This window comes from Cynocephalus volans, chromosome 12 (genome assembly GCF_027409185.1).
Source record: "Cynocephalus volans isolate mCynVol1 chromosome 12, mCynVol1.pri, whole genome shotgun sequence".
Taxonomy (NCBI): Eukaryota; Metazoa; Chordata; class Mammalia; order Dermoptera; family Cynocephalidae; genus Cynocephalus; species Cynocephalus volans.
The window spans coordinates 71,700,075-71,718,972 of NC_084471.1; the positions used below are offsets into that span (position 1 = coordinate 71,700,075).

Sequence of the window (18,898 nt, forward strand, 5' to 3'; positions counted from 1 at the left end):
CACAGACGTGCACGCTTTATGGAGGAAGCAACGAGAAAAGGACCTTAGAAGAGATGATGTGGTCCAAATCTCTCATTTTATAAACGAGAGAACAAAAGTGCAGCGAGTTTAAACACTTTGCCGAAGGTCCCACGGCAGAGTCCCTAATGGCGGCCCATCCCGCCTCTCGGATCCTCTTCTTCCTCCTCTCACGGGTGCCTGCCTTTTCAGCATTTAAAAAACCCAATTTTCCTCCTTACGGTAGAGTTGGGTCCCCTATGGCAGGAGGGCCCCGGGGAGTCCCGAGTGGGAAGGGACAGCCTTTCGTGACTGGAGGAAGGCCTCTGGGAGGAGCTGCGGGCGGCCCTCCGACCCCCTCCCGCCCCCGCAGTCATCCTGACGGACGAGGAGGTTCAGCGGAAGCGGGAGATGATCCTGAAGCGGAAGGAGGAGGAGGCCCTGAAGGACAGTCTGCGGCCCAAGCTGTCGGAGGAGCAGCAGCGCATCATCGCCATCCTGCTGGACGCGCACCACAAGACCTACGACCCCACCTATGCCGACTTCACCCAGTTCCGGGTACGTCAGCCTGGCCAGGAGGGCGCGGGCCGCGCGGGGTGGGGGGCATCCCGGCACAGAAGCCGGGGGCAGGTCGGAGGCTGCCCTGACCTTCCGGCATCGGGAGGCCCCCCTCCCTCCCCTGAAGACCTTCTTCGAAGCCATTCCTGTCAGCGATTAGGGCCAAGGTAAAAAGGTGGCCCCCAAACGTGAGCCTCTGAGACCCTGTCTTTCCCTTCTAGCCTCCAGTTCGAGGGAATGAGGATGGAGGGAGTCATCTTTCCAAACCCAACTCAAGACACACCCCCAACTCCTGGGACAACTCCTCCTGCTCAGATTGCTACACCACCCCTCCAGGTAAGCAGGAAAGGGTGTCACATCATGCCACCACCTAGCAGGCAAGCAGGGGAGAGGAGCCCACCTCACCTGCCCTTGGGCTGTTGGATGGAAGGAGGCTAAGGCTCTCTAATGGGAAAGTCATTTATATATTGTGTGCTGCCAGGTGTCCTCAAACAAGCCCTCATTTACAGAGGGGGTGACTTGCCCGAGGGTCCTTTCTGGGGAAGAGATCACGCTGGGGTTCAGGCTGAGCAGGGTTGGCCTCCTGAGCCCGTGCTTTTCCTCTGAACCAAGACCCTGCCCTGGCTCCCTCCCTGGGGGTAACCCAGTTGCTTTAAATCGTTGTTTGATCCTGGGCCCTTTGGAAGGTGAAGTTTGGTGAGAAGGGGAACATGTGAGTCCCTCTGCAGCCCACTCAAGCCTCGGGGACTGCTATAGCCCTGGAGAGCCTCACACCTGCAGCTCACCAGGGAGCGTAGGAGGTATTGTGGTTTTCTTCTTACGGCCCTATTCCACCTTCCTCTTCCTCATCCTGCCTCAGCCTCCTCCTGCCCTTGCCTTTCTTCCCTCTACCTGTCAGACATCCCTGGGGTCCTCTGCTTGGGGCCTGCAGGAGTTCAGGGTTAAAAAATAAAACCTCCCCTCTGGGCAACTAGAACCCTCAGATACAGTACATCCAGACTCAGTGATGGATGTGTGCACCCAGAATTGGTGGAAGCCTTCACATTGCCAACTGGATAGAGTGACAGAGCCAGACATTGTGTCCACCACTCTGAAGTGACAGGAGGGAGGTGGTCAGGGACTAAGGAGAAGGACTAATCACTGATGGATCCTCCCTGCCCCCACCTTGTAGGGATCCCTCCCATGTGTTAATTTTCTCTACCCACCTTCCTGCACTTTTCACTTGATGGCAGGTTCATTTGCAACAGTGAGGGTCAACCTGTATGACTATGCATTGGTCTATACTTCAGCTGTTAATAATAAGTCCGCGGAATTTAGGAGTTTTGATGCCCTCTCATAGGTTAATCGATTCAAGGTGCTCACTCCCACCAATGGAATAATGGTATGTTCAGTATAGCATATATTTATCCAAAAATGTAAACAAGTTAACATTTTTAATTAAAAAAAAATTATACACAAGTAATACATATTCATCATAGACATTTGGAAAATGTAAACTAAATTATGTATGTATAAATCTTTAATCCTACTACCCAAAGATAATCACTGTTAACACTTATATCTCTCTTTCCCGTCTTTTTTTTTTTTTTTTTTTTTTTTTTGGTGGCCGGCCGGCATGGGGAACCGAACACTTGACCTTAGTGTTACAAGGCTGCGCTCTAACCAATTGAACTAACCAGCCAGCTCTTTCCCTACCTTTTCTTTTTTAAAAAAAAAAGATGACCAGTACGCGGATCTTAACCCTTGACTTGGTATTGTCGGCACCGTGCTCTCCCAAGTGAGCCATAGGCCGGCCCTATTCCCTGCCTTTTCTTTAAACATATATATATATATATATATATTCAGAAATGGAATTGTGCTATACACAATCTGATGACTTTCTTTTTTTCCTCTTAATAGTATATTGTGTCATATTCTCATATTATTCAGTATACATCTAGAATATTATTTCTAAAGGCTACATAGTGTTCTGAAATACAACAACGTATCTAAATCCTATCATTGGGTATCTAGATTGTTTCCTAGCTTTTCAGTAAGATAACCGTGTACTTGTGGCTAAATATTTTATTTACACTCATTCCAAATACTTGCCATATGATGAATTCAGGGAAGTGGTATTACTGGTCAAAGAGTACACATAATTGTAGGCTTTTGACTCCTAGTGTCAAATAGCTTTCTGGATTACTGCACAATGTATATCTCCTTTACGTCAGCACTGCATAAGGATTGCCTAACTCACTGCATCTATACAAATACCGGCATCAACATTTAAATATATTTGTTTCTAGTGTATAGGTGAAAAGTGTAGATGTTCTACTTTACAGTTTTTTGATCACTAGCAAGGTCAAACATTTTCTTTTTCCACAGGTTGATTGGTCCCCAAGTAATCTTTGATTGAGATCATTAGAAGCACCGCACAGTCTAGAGAATCATGGCTTAATGGAGTCTTGTTTCTATGAGTCTCTCTGGCTCTTTGATGTCACTGACTCACAGGAGAGCCCCAGAGGGGAGCCTGGAGCTGAAGAGTGACCTTGGAGGGAGGCAGTCACAGTGGGATTCCCAGCTGGCCCCGCTGCCAGGGCACATGAGCTCCTCGTGGATGGGCAGGACGGCCTGATCTGAGTACCCCTCAGTAGTTCCTTCTCTTCCCTTGTCCTTCCCAGACATGATGGAGCCGTCCAGCTTCTCCAATCTGGATCCGGATGAAGAAGAGTCGGATGACACTTCTGTAACCCTGGACCTGTCCCAGCTCTCTATGCTGCCCCACCTGGCTGACCTGGTCAGTTATAGCATCCAAAAGGTCATTGGCTTTGCCAAGATGATTCCAGGATTCAGGTAAGCTTATGCAACACCTGGGGAGCACAGTCAGAATCCTAGACTGAGCAAAAAGAAGGCTTGGAGACCACCAGTCCACTGCTTCCCAAAACAGAGACACAGTCCCTACCCCAGTCTCCTAAATCACAATCTCTGGGGTAGGCCGAGGAATCTGCATTTTGGGAGGTATAGGCCATCTCTTCCCAGACTTTCTGAAAGACAGAATGAACACCCAGAGAGGTCTAATGGCCAGCCAGGATCCCTTTCTGGTGTTGGAACCAGCATGTCAGGACTAGACCTGGAACTTCCAGTTCACTGCTGTGTCCACTCCAGCTGGCTTGACTCTAATCTACGTATTATCTCTTTAAATTCAATCTATATTATTCCACCACACCCAGTTCTGAGACCAGAATGAAGTGGCAGAGAGGAGAAAGGGTAGGGCATGTGGACTTGTGAAATAATCTAGGAATCCTAGAGGGAGGCAGGTTTACCAGCATATATGAGCTGGGCATCCTTCACCAAAATGTACATTTAAAGACTATTTCCTAACCATACTGAGACCTTTTCCCAAAATAGACAGGTATAAGGAGTTCTGCTAGAGCAGAGATCCTCCTTTGTGGATTCCTTCATAGAAGTTTCACTTATTGATTCCAATGTTTTATTGTCTCAATAATAATGCTGTTTATAATACTTATATTTAAATATTCATGCAGTTTTAAATATTCTTAAAACAATGGAATGTTGATGCCTTTAGTAGATATGTTGGGAGATAGTTATATCTCGTATATTTATGTATATTTATAAACTCATTCTTTCCAAAAGTTAGTTTGGTAATGTGATCATAAAATACATATACAATGCGGTTGAGAAACAGGAAGAAATAAATTAATATCAAGAAATATTATTATCATTTCAAGTAACTATAGCTGTAGTTGTAGCAGAAGGGGCAGAATAGTTCCTAGATACTGATGCTCAGATTCAGTGCTGGAATACTGGGAGCTGGAAAATGATCTGACATTGGCCAGCTCTGGCTGGAAACTAATATGTGATACCATTTATTGTTTTGTGGACCTCTCTGCTACGTAGGGAAGCCATCAGTTATTGTCTGAATTTCCACCTTGCCAGATAGATAATAGTAATTCACAGAGTTGAACCAAACACTTTACAGTCTGTGTCTGCCCTGAGACAACTGACTCTGTGTTATTTTATGCCTCTCACTAACCCAAATGCCAGAAGCTCTCTAATTCACTTCCCCTGGAATTAATAGGAAAATTGTGAAGAAGATAAAAACATCAAGGTTGAGACACTCTTACTGCCTTGCACATTTTGGTTGCAGCAATAGGAGTAAGGGCCACTCTGGCAGTCAGGCAGGAGCTAGCAACTGAGTCTCCTGTGAGTCTAGCATCACCCTGGGCTGGGCTTTACCCTCCAGAGCCTTTCCATGGGCTTTACCCTCCAGAGCCTTTCCAGGGGCTTTACCCTCCAGAGCCTTTCCATGAGCTTTACCTTCCAGAGAACTTTCCTTGAGCTTTACCCTCCAGAGTCTTTCCATGGGCTTTACCTCCAGAGCCTTTCCTTGGAACTGACAACACATTCCATTGAGTGCAAGTTCCAACTCCTTCCTCCACACTGCCCGTTACTGTTTGCAAACTCCATGTTTTCCAAAGTCTTGTTTTGTGTAAACAGCTAGAGAAAAAAACAGTGTAGCACCTGGCTTCCATCCTAATTCCAGGCAGCAGTCCTCATCTACACAGGATTCATCTTTTCCTGCTCTAGTGGGGAATTGGACAGGTGGTCCTGGAGGCCCTCTCTGGATACTAAGGTTCAGTGAATTCTAAGTGGTGGCTGGCATTGCACACATGGGAAACTGTCCTAAGAAGAAAGTTACTCATTAAGCCAGATTACCCCAATGCTGCCCCTTCACTAAGTACCCTGAGCTTCCATTTTTTCTCCCATGTCCTTGGCCCCTACTCCGACCCTCCCCACATATACTCTGACACAAATAGCACTACCCTCCCCCTAATTTCTCTCCCCAAGGATGAGCTGAAGTGTGCCCCTTTCTTTCCTCATATCCCCAGGGTTCCCTAGTCTAGCCCACAGTCATGGCCAAAGTGAGGTACATATAGGCAGTTTCTGGAGCTGCCCAGCTATTGATGCAAAATGGATTGAATGGATCCTGCACATCCTTTGGTTGACTTCTTTCTCTTCAGCATGACTTGAGAAGTCCCAGGGCAGAATGTTTTCCAATAAAAATGGATCAGGACTTAGCAAGAGCTCCTGGGGGACCCTGTTATAGACACTCTCTGTGACCAGATGGAGGGGATGCTCAACCTGGACTGCAGGTGGATCCCAGGCACCGATGGGCCCAGGCGGAGCCACTGGCAGCTCTCTGATTCTCCTGGTCTCCACACTCAGGGGCTTTGCTCTTCCAAGAACTGAAAGATCAGTGGCTGCATCCCCAGTAGCTTTGATCTTGCTGCCTGTAGGTGGGGCAGAGGCTGTGGGCAAGGCAGGATAAGACTTCTGTGTGGGTGAGTGTGGAAGGGGAATGGATGAACCTCCAGTGCGGGCATGGAACCAACATGGGGTGGAACTGGATGGCCTGTTCTGGGTGTGAACTGTGCTGTGGCATGGCCTTGGCCCTGCTCTCTCCTCCTACCTCCTCTCCCTCAGCCTTTTGATCTCACCCCACAAATCTCCCTCTTTTTTGGTGTTGTGAAAGAAATGCATGGAGGAGGTGGTGCCAGTAGCCACATCTAAATGGCCAAGAGCAGCATTGACCCTGAAGACTTAGGACCCCCAAGTTTCACTGCCAAGTGAGGAGCACAGGGAACCAGGCCACATCAGCTGGAGTCCAGCCCTATGGGCTAAATGCCTCCAACCTCACTGCCATTTCCATTTCCAGGGACTCCTTCCCAGGTCAAAGGCCATAGGGGGTTCCCTCCTCCTATGCCTTTTCCTCTACCCAAGAAACAGCTCTCATATAAATGGTGAGGGATGAAAGTTGACTAGGACACAGTCCCTGGCCTCCAGGGATTCAGTGTCTGATGGAAGAGATAGACTTGTAAACAATTGCTGCAAAGCGATAAGAGCTCCTCTAGAAACCTGCTAGAGGTACCGTGGGAATACAGGAGGGGAGGGGCTGGACCTTGCCTGTGGGAGTGGGAAAGCCCAGACAGCAACACCATTCCAGGGCACATCTAAATTGCCTCAGGTGGAGAGACTGATGAGGGTATAAACATTACACGAGTCAGGCACGAGGCACAGAGCTGAGCTGGTGCCTGTCACAGCAGAGCAAGCTCTTACTGGTTTCTCCTTTGACTCCTCCTCACCCCACCCCACCCCCATCCCCAGTTCTGGCTGTGAACTGCACTTAGAAAGTCCCTGTATTTCCAGGCTGTGAGCAGTAATTTGGGGTCGTTTTAGGTTTGCAGTAGCATGTCTGGATCCCACTGAAATCTCTCTGACCAAGTACCCATGGAATGTTCTCTTCTGGCCATCCATTTTGAATGGGGCATTGAACAGAAGGTTATGTACAAAGATAGTCCTCAGGGAATAACCCATAATAGCAAAAATTAGAAGCAACCAAAATGTCCAAAAATAGGTGAATGGGAGACCAATTAAATAACAGAGTATACTGATATGATGTAACATTATGCAACCTACTAAGAACAGGGCTAAAGAGTTTTTACTGAAATAAGTGGGATGCAGAATTAGTATGAACTCAAATATGTTAAATATATATATGTTTGCATGGAAAAAAGGTAGGAAGAAAGTACACCATAATTGTGGTTATGAGCAATTTTTATTTGCTATTATATTTTTTCTTTACTCTTCAATATTTAATAATGAATGTGTTTTACTTGTATAATGAGTTAAAACCAAAATGCAGGTGGTGTTTTTATTTTTTAAATGTGGATTGAATATCTAGGGATAAGTGGCAAGGATGGTGAGACTTTTAGATACCATGTCATTAGACTGTCCATCCTGGAGAAGATGAAAGGAGGACATGGTAGTTTTCATTAAAAAAAAAAAAAAAACTCCATTAGCTGCGGTTAAAGGGAAGTCCCATGGCTAATGGAGAAGTCTGGTTCTGTGCTCCTTGAGGGTACAAACTGTAAGCAAGGGATGAGTGTATCATAATGTGGATTGTAGCTCACAGAAGAAGATGCCATTAACCCAGGAGCTGTCTAACAACCTCCTGGCTGTATCCAGAGGCCATGAATTCGCTGGAACCAGGAGAATCCTGCAGAAGCTGAATAAGAGCCATTTGTCAGGAAATCTGAAGATGGAATCAGACCACATAGTCTCTAAGAGGGGCCTTCTAACTCTAGCACTTTTTTTTTTTTTTTTTGTCTTCTTCGTGACCGGCACTCAGCCAGTGAGTGCACCGGCCATTCCTATATAGGATCCGAACCCGCGGCGGGAGCGTCGCTGAGCTCCCAGCGCTGCACTCTCCCAAGTGCGCCACGGGCTTGGCCCTAGCACTTTTTTTAAAATACAGATCCTTTGCTGGTCATCAAATCATGAAAGCCTTTTCATTCTCTATCATCTATCTCCTGTTGATATAGAACTTTCATCAGTTAATATCTGCTTCCTATCGTTATGTACACAGAGGATTCTTGACGCTATCTACCAGATATCCATGAAGAAATCGTCAGAATGGGAAAGGGAGGGAAAGACAGAAGCAAGTTGATCTCTGGGCCTTGCTTCTTATTTGCCATTGTTTAGACAAGCCCAACGTGTGACTCAGAATAGTGGAACTAGTTGTTGGCCTCTTGACTCATCAACATATATTTATTGATTGATCCTCTTGTGCTCAGGGCTCAGAGATCAGTGTGGGCAACAGTAAGGTGATTAAGAAGTAGTGCTGGCCCTCAAGTAATTTACAAATAACAGTCAGAGACAAGCATATGAGAACAGAGCCCAAGCAGACAGGGCAAAATCAGAGCACAAGCAATGCGCAATAGGTCATAAAGAGATGGCTCTAATTCTGTCAAAGAGAATTGGAGGGTGGGGAGCTCTAAGGAAGACCACACTGGATTCAGGTCCAGAAAGATGAGATGGAGTATTAGAAGGGTATCCAAGGCTGGAGCCACAGCATGCTTCAAGGCATGGTGGCATGAGAAACTTGAAAGCAGAGTAGCCCAATGCTGCTGGAATGGAGTTTGCAGCAGGAAAGAGGCTGAAAAAACAGGTTGGAGCCAAGTTAGATAACTCTATTGTACTCCTGGGGTGTTTGGGAGTCAGTGAGGATTTCCGAGCACAAGAGTGGCATTAGCAGTAGTAAGAAAGATGAACAAGAGACCTGAGAGATGAGTCCAGGATTCCAGTAGGAGGCTATTGTAAAAGATGATGGAGCTCTGAACTACAGCAGTCCTGGTGCAAGAAGGAATGAGGCCAAGGGCTTGAGAGATGTGCTGGAGACAGAGTTGGCCAAGTTTACTACTGAGAAGGACTGGAGAACAGGAGGAGGAGAGGAAAAGCAAACGTGGGAGTTGTTGAAGATGACTCTAACTATACCATCCGCAGACCTCTGTACTCATGCCACAGCACTGGGGGCTCCTTCAGGCTCTCTATTCCTGTCTCTAATAGCTCCAGCTGCTTAGTCACTGGGTTTTCCTTGTCTTAGTATCTGAGTTACTTCACTTCTCACCTTGGCACATGATCACAGTCTTGAGTTGTTCTCCCTCAAGGAACACTCGGTCCATTCCAACCAGGCTGCGAGCTCCTTGATGGAGGACCCAGGGTACATGCTGGTCACCTGGCAGGTGTGGACCTGTCAAAACACTGAACTGTTGTGTATGACTTGAAGGTCTTGACTGATAGCCTGACCTTCTCCCCTGCCTTCCCTGGCAGAGACCTGACCTCTGAAGACCAGATCGTGCTGCTGAAGTCCAGTGCCATCGAGGTCATCATGTTGCGCTCTAACCAGTCCTTCACCGTGGATGACATGTCCTGGACCTGCGGCAACGAGGAATACAAGTACTGCATCAGTGATGTGACCAAAGGTACATCTAGACTCCACCTCTGACTTTTTCAGCTCCCCGACACTGGCTTCAGCCCTCCTGGGCTCATGGGCCCCCATCAGCCACATGGAAGGGGGCTAGGCATCATCAGTTTGGGCTGGAGGTAGGCTGGGTGGCTCTTGAGTTCTGCCCACAGCACCTGGCTATTGTCTCTCCCAGCCGGACACAGCCTGGAGCTGATTGAGCCGCTCGTCAAGTTCCAGGTGGGGCTGAAGAAGCTGAACCTGCATGAGGAGGAACATGTCCTGCTCATGGCCATCTGCATCGTCTCCCCAGGTAAGGCCTAGCCGTGAGGAACCAGAGACCTGGGGAGCAGGCAGTGTGAGGGACGGAGACCTGCTGAGGGCCAGCAGGGCAGTCTGGAGGGGGAGGTGAGCAAAAGGAGAGGCAAACCCTCTTTGCTGGGTTTGCACAGCCCATGTCGCGTGTGTGTTGAGGTGCCCTTGGCTTGCCCTTACAGAGTTTCACCGGCAGGAGTCTGAAGAACCAGATAAACGGGGTTCCTCAGGCCACAGACAAGCCCAGGATTACTGAGACTCTGCTCTTGTGTGAACTGGGTTGAACTCTCCTGTCACTTGAGGTTTCTCAAAGGCAGGGTAAAAACCCTGGGTCTGATGGATGGTTCTGCCAGGATTTACCTGACTGAGTTTGGAGGCAGTGTGCCATGACCCTTGATCTCTCTGCTTGTTTGGGGTGGGAAGAAAGAGAAAAGTCTGAGGAGGTTATTATGGCCTTGGGGTTGTTACATTGGTAATGAAGCCCAAATGGAGCAGCCTCACCCCAGCCTGGACTGTGTTCAGAGGACAAGCTAGTGGCGTCTGCCCAGGGATGCCTTCCTGGGCTTGGAGCCCAAGGAGTGGATGTGGGCTCCCCTCCCCTGCCCCACCTGCATTCAAACACCAGCAAGGATTTATTGCACACCCACTAGGCACCAGGCTCTGCGCTCGGCACAGGAGCAGCAGACAGCACACAGATGTCTCTCCCATGGAGCTTAGGAGGAGACAGTAAACAAACGCTGTTCAACAACTAATTCCTGATGTGATGAGAGCTAAAGAAGTCCATGATACTACAGGAGAATAGATAGAAGCAGGGAACTGACGTAGGCCGGAGCAAGGAGGTAGAGGGCTCTCAAGAGCAACCTTCTTGAGGAAGCTGTTACCCTGAGGACCAGTAAGAGTCAGGCAAATACAGAAGAGCTGAGTTTCAAGCAGAGGGAACACAAGTGTGAAGCCTGGAGGCCAGAGAGCATGGCGCATCAGGACACCGATGGAAGGGCAGAGCATAGAGACGAGGAGCCAGGAGGGGTGGGGACAGGGCCAAATGGGCCCATGGAAGGACCTAAATGCAATGGGAAGTTGGTGAGAGACTATAGGCAGGAGGGTGGTGTCACAGGTCAGCAGCCATGTAGGGGTGGCCTAGGGAGGTGCTGAGGTTGGGTGTCTGTGGGGGGAGGGGTGAGATTGAGCAGTGAGGGACCCATCAGAGCTCCTATGTCTTCTCCTCCTGCCCCTGTGTCCACAGACCGTCCTGGGGTGCAGGATGCCGCACTGATCGAGGCCATCCAGGACCGCCTATCCAACACGCTGCAGACCTACATCCGCTGCCGCCACCCGCCCCCGGGCAGTCACCTGCTCTATGCTAAGATGATCCAGAAGCTGGCCGACCTGCGCAGTCTCAATGAGGAGCACTCCAAGCAGTACCGTTGCCTCTCCTTCCAGCCTGAGTGCAGCATGAAGCTCACGCCCCTCGTGCTTGAGGTCTTTGGCAATGAGATCTCCTGACTAGGGCAGTCTGAGGTGGCACCTGGGAAGGGCTGCTCCTCCAGGGCCGTGTGCCCAGGCCCGGGGCTGGCTATGCTCAGCAGCCCTTCCCATCCCCTCTAGAGCGCAGCCCCTCCTCTGCCACTTCCCCTCTCCACCCGGCCCATCGTCTCTCTTGACCAACCTAACCCCAGGTGCCTGTTCCTGCAGGCCACAGGCTGCTCCAGCCCCTTGAGGCCTCAGTCTTAAGGAGTTGATGTTTATTTGACAAAGAAACTCAAGTGGAAGCAGAGGGCAGAGGCTGAAGGCGGGCCCTCTCCTGGACATGTCCCCACCACGCTGTAAACGGCTGCTGGCTGGTGCCGAGGGAACAGGAGGCAGGAGAAATGCACCCATTTCTCAGGGACAGTGATACCTGTACCTCCCCCCAACTCCAGGCCCACACGTTCAGAGCCTGGTGGGGATCTCCCTGACTCCAACCACCCATGATAAATAAGTGCTCCACAAACACCCCCCATCTTGCTGCCAGTCGGTTCTGTTCTGTCCCAGGGCAGCCTGCCATGATGGGGCCTCCTCCGTCTGCCTTCTAGCCTCTGGCCTGTCTAGGACACTCACTGCCAAGGATAACCAAAAACAAGGTGACTAAGGTCACAACTCTCTCCTTGCTCACCTCTGCTGGCCAAAGGAACTTCCTAGTCCCTCAGTGCCCACCATCGTCCGTTGCCATGGTAATGCTGCCATGGGCAGTAGCTCTGGCAAAGTGGGTTTTCTCCCTGTCACTGAAGCCACTGGCCCAGAGCCCACCTGCTGGGAGGTACAGGGAGGGAAGAATCCAGGGCCTGGTAGTGAACAGACAAAACCATCCTCAAGGCAGCCTGCTCAGCTCAGTTGGTTAGAGCACGATGTTACACCAGGGTCACAGGTTTGGATCCCCACACTGTCTAGCCACAACCCCCCCCCCAAAAAACAGCCTCATAGAAGAGCAGTGGATGGCAGTTCTGGTCGCCAAGCCCATGACCTGTGGCCTAGACTGAAGGCGTTGGTTGAGGTGGGAGCTCCCCTAGCAAGGATCCATGTGGCAGGGCTGAATTGCCCTAGGTTGCAGAGAAGTGCCAGCCCTGTCCTCACTCCTCCCCTGCCAGTTCCTTACCTCCCACGTCAGCATTGGGGAGCCTCACCCATGGATCGCCAAGGGTGACCCGGAAGTCGGCCCACCCTCCCACCGCACCAGTCTGCAGGGGCAGTGCCTCGTTCTCTGCTTACCGGTGGGGGGCCTCATTTTCTCCACCTGGCAGGGTGGGATGGAGGAGAATTTTCGGACCCCAGCAGCCACGCTATGCTCTCCCTGCCTGCATAGGTGTGGTTCCAACACTACTCTTCGCCACAGAGCCAGGAGCCAGCGCTCCAGCACCTCAGGGTGCAGGTGCAGGGAGAGCGGGTTGCCTCTGGGCCTTGTCAGAGTGAGTGAGTGTGGCGAGGTGATGTGGGGTTTGCTCCCTTCTTATTCTCATCCCACCACCCAAAGGTCAAAAGGAGCCTGTGAGGTGGGGGAGGGGGTACGTAACTTCAAACACCATGTCCTCTCGGTAACCAGCCCAGCCTGGGAGGTGGGTACCCTTGGTCCGTTTACTCTAGGGTGGGGTTCCTTGGTGAGAGTGGGCTGTGGGTGTGCGGGACCTGTGCGGAAGGGGTTCTTCCGGGAGGAGTCACAGAGGTTTTTTAGATCATTGTTTGAGTTTGGGGAGCGTGGCCACGCTCAGTGTATCAACAGGGACGTAATGTCAGAGGGAACGTGGCTGCCCAAACCCCCAGAAAGTGTGCCCCTCCACATGCATCTGTTCCCTGAGAACCCTGGGAGAAATCAGACTTAACACTGCAGTAGCCAGCAATGCCCACTTGGCCCCGTGTTTCTGAGAATTCTTCAGGTGGAAAAACATCTGAAAGCCATGTACCTTTATTGCAGAATAGCATATATATGGCTTAATCTTAAATGTATTAGATATGAGTTGTTTTCAGAATCAGACTCCATTTGTGCTATATTCTAACATAGAGGGTAGCAGGCACCACTGATTCAGAGATATTTATGGGGGGAAAACTTACATGTGAAATGTCTGTACATTAATTATTATTGTTATTATTATTTTACACAGATCTGGGGAAAAACCCTTATTTGATTTTAGCTGCAGAACACATTGGTCCAGCTTGCTAGTCAGTGGGAGGAAAAGTTTGAAAACTGCTAAACTAGTTCCACCCCCTTGTTAAAGAAAACTGACACTTAGAGGAGAATGTGATTTACCCAAGATCATATAACTAGTTAGAAGTAGCGCCTGGACTGGACTGGACTTTGGACTCTTGGTCAGGTGCCCTTTTAATACACCATGCTTGAGCTCAGACCCCATTTCCCATTCCCCTGGTGGCTGACCCAGTCCCTTGGGGGAAGCCCTGGATTTTAGACGGAGCAAGTCTAGATCCAGCACCTTTCCTTCTTACCTTCCTTCCCTGGGTTGTAACCACCCATCAGAAGGAGGAGGGAAGACACTCAAAGGCTCTGTCTCAATGTGAATCAGACTCCCCTCACCTCTGCGCCATGTGGCCCTGGCCCACTGGGCTCTCTGCCTCAGTCATGCATAGTGCTGTCGCCTTATCAATAAAGCGCATTTGTCTTCGTAATGTCTCTGCCTTCCCAGCTTTCGCTCTGGCCCTACCTTCTCCAAGGAGCTCGACTAGACTACTGAGATCATCACTCAGCCCTGGGGCTCACAACAACCCAGGATATTCCTGAAGGGAACTCCAGGAGCCAAGAGGAAAAGAAAAGAGGGAAGAGTGGGGTCTTACGGGGCTGAATTGGGAACAAATGTTATCATCTATTCAGTCTTAGAATGAGAGCGCGAAGGTAGAATTCACAAATCTAAAACTTTTAAAGTACAGTATCAGAAAGGAAGGAAAGTGTGCACCACAATGCGATATAAACAAGATTCCCAGAGATAGAAAAATCCTTCTGCTGGCTCACCGGAAACAGGTAGGAGAATCCAAGTGAGGCCAGCAGAGAAGGTTGGAATGTATGACAGATTTGGTGAAAGCTAGAAATGCAGCAGCAAAAGAAGACTTGAAAGAGTGCCTACTGAGTGATTTCAAAAGAGAAAAAAGTTTGCCAGAAGTTTGTCAAATAAACCAATGAAGAAAATTTTGCTATGGTAATAAAAGTGGCTCATACTTAAACGGCACTTTCTTTGTAGCAAGTACTGCTGTAAATAAATGCCTTATGCAAACCAACCTGCTTTATACTTGTAAGGGCCCTATGGGAGATGAACTCTTACTACTCCTATTTGGGATAACTTGCCCAAAGCCATACTGGTGGTAAGTGAGAGATGGGATTTAAACCCTAGCTCAAGAAGCTATCCACTGACTGCTACATGATACTGCTTCCTAATGAGTTCATGGGCCTGACAAATGACAGAATTACTAGCTCTCTCCTAAAGAGGCTATGGGGCAGGTTCCCATTCCAAAAGTGGGCCCTGAGATGGGAAAATTGGAGGTGTTGGCTCTATTCTCAGGAAGTCGTCAAATATGTTGGGTCCAATCAAGCCTGGCACTTACCTGAAAACCTCAAGAATGAAAACCAGGCAACTGCTGGCAAAAATGTGTCTTGCGTTAGAGATAGCTGCTGTGCCAGTGACTTGGAGGATTACAGATGACTCCCATGCATAAGCAGGACTCCCAAGGGGCCCAGAGGAGAGGGGTTATAGCCAATGCACCCCCTCTGTTTCTCAAGGAAGTGGGGTTTATGACGAAGGGTAGCATCACTAAACCCAGCAAACAAGAATAATCAACCAAGGACATAGAATCAGGATCTGTACGTGGGAAATCATGCCCAACCAGTATATTTATTTAGGATAAGTTGACCTGGGCATCTGTGAATGTGATTTACCTTAATTTTTCAGAAACATCTGAAAGATTTTAAACCAAAGGCTAACGTGTCACAGGGGGATCAGATATAAATAGAAGAATCGGGGATAGGGCTTGAGACTATTTTGTCAGGAAAAATGAATGGACTTAGAGAAAGGAATCAACAGCTGAGTAAACAGACATGTATCTGGCTAAAGAAGTGTGAGAATGGAGTTTTGAGAAATTGTTAGAAGCGTCTTTTTTAGCATCTCTATATATGATCTAGAGGAACACAAAATCTCCAAGGCTGTGTATTATAGCCAACTTTTCCAGGTAAACTGAGAGAAATGTGTCCCAGGAAGATAATATAATTAGGATAAACTGGTTTTAAGTTCTCACATTCCAAGCTTTCATTCTCCACCTGCACTGTTCAATAAAGTAGCCACTAGCCACATGTGACTATTTAAATTTAAATTAATTAAAATTAAATAAAAGCAAACATTTAGCTCCTCAGCCCCACAAGTCACAGTTCCAGTACTCAATAGCCTCAGGACTAATGTAAAGGATAGTACAGATACGGAATGTTTTTGTCATCACAGAAAGTTCTATTGGACAGCACTGGTCTGCAAAATGCATTCTCATCTGGTACTAATTGTGGATGATTTCCTGAGGATCCTGGCCCAATATGCTTCTGTTGATCTGCTGGGCAGAACAGCCACTAAACTGTTTGACCTCATATAGAAAATGCATAAGGAACATCCTCCCCACACGTCAAGCTATGCTGTACCTGAACTGCTGTGAACAGTCTGCTCCTCAGAAGAGACATAAAGGAAAAACACTTCACAGGCCATGTGGTTGACAGGTTCAGTGAATCGTGTGTGCTGCGAAATATTGATTCCTTCAGCCCTGGGGGCAAGCAAAGAGGGCCTGCCTGGAGTGGCCAGTATCTCTAGTTTCTAGGGGGGCTCCTTGGAGCCGCCTATGCAGTATGGGGCTTGTCTGCCTGCCCCATGGCCCCTTCAGGCGGCAAGGAGGATGAGTGTCATCTGGCACTCCCAGAGTGGCCAAGGAGATGACTCCTCATGCCGACATCCTCTCAGCGACTAGTCCTCACTGTGGGCAAGGAGCCTGTGAGGCTACTGGGGGAGTCTTTACCCTAAGAGTCCAAGAAGCACAGCAGGGCGTGGAGCCTATGGCTGGCAGGGGATTCCGGGGGCACACTGCTCCAGACAGCTACTCTGAAGCTCTGTATTCACACATATCATATATGACATATGGGATAGTGTTGCAAGTTGGGCTCCGGGGGAAGTAGTCTCTGAAATGTAGATTGAAGTGCAGGGGGTTCAGTGGGAGGTCTCAGGATCACCAGCTTTGGTGGAAGGGAGGAAAGCAGGATGAGGTAGAGGGAGAAGTCAGGCTGCAATGCGGTCTCAATAAAGGTCTCAATCAACCCTCCTGGGGCGCTCTGAAGCTGGGATGGTCCTTTGGATCGCCCCAGTTGAGGTGAGAGGGACGGGCTTTTACATTCCCGCATCCGGTAGAAATTGGATACAGGCTGTTCCCTGGAAGAGAGTGTGACCTTGACATGACCTTGAAGAAGGTGGCTCTTTTCAGCCAAGGGCCATTAGAACTAAGGGGTGTTTTCTTCACATTTTGTACTACCAGATGAATTCTTTTGGTGTAGCCTTCTCTGGCTTGGGAAGAGGTCAGCAACAGTTTCAGGAGCTATCTCCAGAGGAGGGTGTTCCCAAGCCCTAGCTTTTTCCTAAATCATCTTGAGCTTCACCACTAGGTGGTGGTACTGCCCCCCATATTCCCTTCCTGCCCTTTTGCTATTTCTGTGATGCTGACAGATCCAGCAAAGCCAGAGTCCCTGCTACTGAGGGCACCTGGTGGTGTTTACCTCTCCTCTCCTCACCCAGCGACAGGGATCAGGGACTGCCACTCTGGCTTCCCAGGTCACTTCTGGAGTCATGGGAGTGACTGACACTCTCACACCTCACCCAAGGGCCTCCCAAGGCCAAAGTCTTGTGCCTGGGGGCTCTGCATACAGTCTGTCTGTGCTGAGAGTGAGGGAGCCTGCAGCCTGGTTGTGTAGTCCTTCCAGTTTTTCTAAGCACAGACATACCACTGAACTCAGCTAGGGATACAGTGATGAGTAAGATGGTCACTGCCTTCAAGAAAGGCACAGTCCCACGGGAGAAGACAGACATACAAACAGGCGATTACAAAGCAGTACAAGTGGAAGCTGCAAAGCGCGACAGTTAACATGTAAACTGCTGGGTCCTAGTCCTCGCTCTCCCAGTTGCTACTTGTGTGACCATAGACAGTTACTTAATGTTTTTGAGCCTCAGTTTCTTCATCTATAAAATGGCAACAGTAATAATACCTACCTCATAGGTTTGCTGTTGTTGTGATAGAATTTGTGTAAAGCATTTATCACAGTACCTAGCATGTAGTCATCAGTCATAAATGCTAGCCAGCATCATTATTAGGTTACAGAGTGGAGGGATGGTCAAATAAGTTTTCATCAAGGAGGTGACATTGCTCCCATGCTCTGACCTCTGATCCTTGCTGGGCCCTCTGGACTGGCCCCAGGCTGATGCCTTTGGCTCCTCCTACATCTCAGCCTCTGTTGCTAGGGGCTCCTGCTCCATGAGTATCTATGGCCTGGGTGAAGGTGTCATTGTGCCATCTCGCCACCAGGTGGCAGTTGTGCCACTTAATAATCTAGATTGGCTCCATCTGAAACACCTCTGCCTAGGAAGAAAAATTGGGGAAAGAGATGGGAAGGTAAGAATATAAATCTAAAACACATGGGACTAATTACTACTATCATCAACTTCTTTCAGTTATGTTCTTTCTTTGCTGACATCCCTCCCTGTGTCCCCCCACCCACGCAACCACCACCACCAGGACTTCACTACATGCCTATTATTGACCGATAATTAATGCCAGCATTCTCTGGTAAGGAGTGGCTCGTGCCACGAGAAGAGGGAATCAATAAAAGTTTCAAGCTCAGGTTTGTTTGATCTGTGTATTTATGTCATCGTTTCTCATTCATTTATCCCTGTATTTCCTGGAACATTGCTCCTTTGGTGAGGTATAAATCCACCGTGATCTCTCCAGGGTCAGGTGTCACTGTTCCAGACATTGAAACTCAAACCAACACCATGTGCAACTGCTCATTGCTCTCTGAACATGTGCTTTGGTGGCCTGCCTCAAACATTTTGGTCTTAGGGCCCCTTTACTCTTAAAAATAAGGACCCCAAAGAACTTTTATTTAGGTTATATCTATCAATATTTACCATGTTAGAAATTAAAACTGAGAAATTTTAAAAATGCATTTATTAAAGCTTTTTAAATAACAATAATGAATCTATTAGAAGTTAACAAAAATAATACAATTTGTATTAAAAATAGCCATTTTCCAGAGTAAAACTAACTTAATGACAAGAGGATATTGTTTTACGGTTTTGCAAACCTCCTTAATGTCCGGCTTTATAGAAGGCATTCAGATTCTCATGCTGGCTTCTAAGAAAGCATTCAATCTGGTATGATATTACACGTCATGAAGGCTCTGGAAAACTCCATTGCACATTTGTGAGAGAATGAGAATAAAAAAGACAAATAATGTCTTAATATTATTATGAAAATAGTTTTGATCTTGCAAACCCCCTGAAAGGGTCTCAGGGACCCACAGGGCCCCCCAGACTACACTTTGAGATCACACTGTATACCTTTTTTTTTTTTTAAAGATGACCTGTAAGGGGCTCTTGACTCTTGACTTGGTGTTGTCAGCACCACGCTCTCCCAAGTGAGCTAACCGGCCATCCCTATATAGGATCCGAACCC

The 18,898-nt window shown here is 48.4% G+C and overlaps 1 protein-coding gene across 1 annotated transcript in view; it reads left to right on the top strand.

Annotated features, from left to right (window-relative positions):
* Nucleotides 1-11,179, top strand: part of VDR (vitamin D receptor) — a 47,098-nt gene extending 35,919 nt beyond the window's left edge. The window contains exons 4-9 of the mRNA XM_063076075.1: nucleotides 371-555; nucleotides 777-891; nucleotides 3,219-3,390; nucleotides 9,229-9,380; nucleotides 9,558-9,674; nucleotides 10,920-11,179. Coding sequence (XP_062932145.1) covers nucleotides 371-555; nucleotides 777-891; nucleotides 3,219-3,390; nucleotides 9,229-9,380; nucleotides 9,558-9,674; nucleotides 10,920-11,179 — 1,001 coding nt within the window. The remainder of the gene's footprint in view (nucleotides 1-370; nucleotides 556-776; nucleotides 892-3,218; nucleotides 3,391-9,228; nucleotides 9,381-9,557; nucleotides 9,675-10,919) is intronic.
* The last annotated feature ends 7,719 nt before the right edge of the window (nucleotides 11,180-18,898 follow it).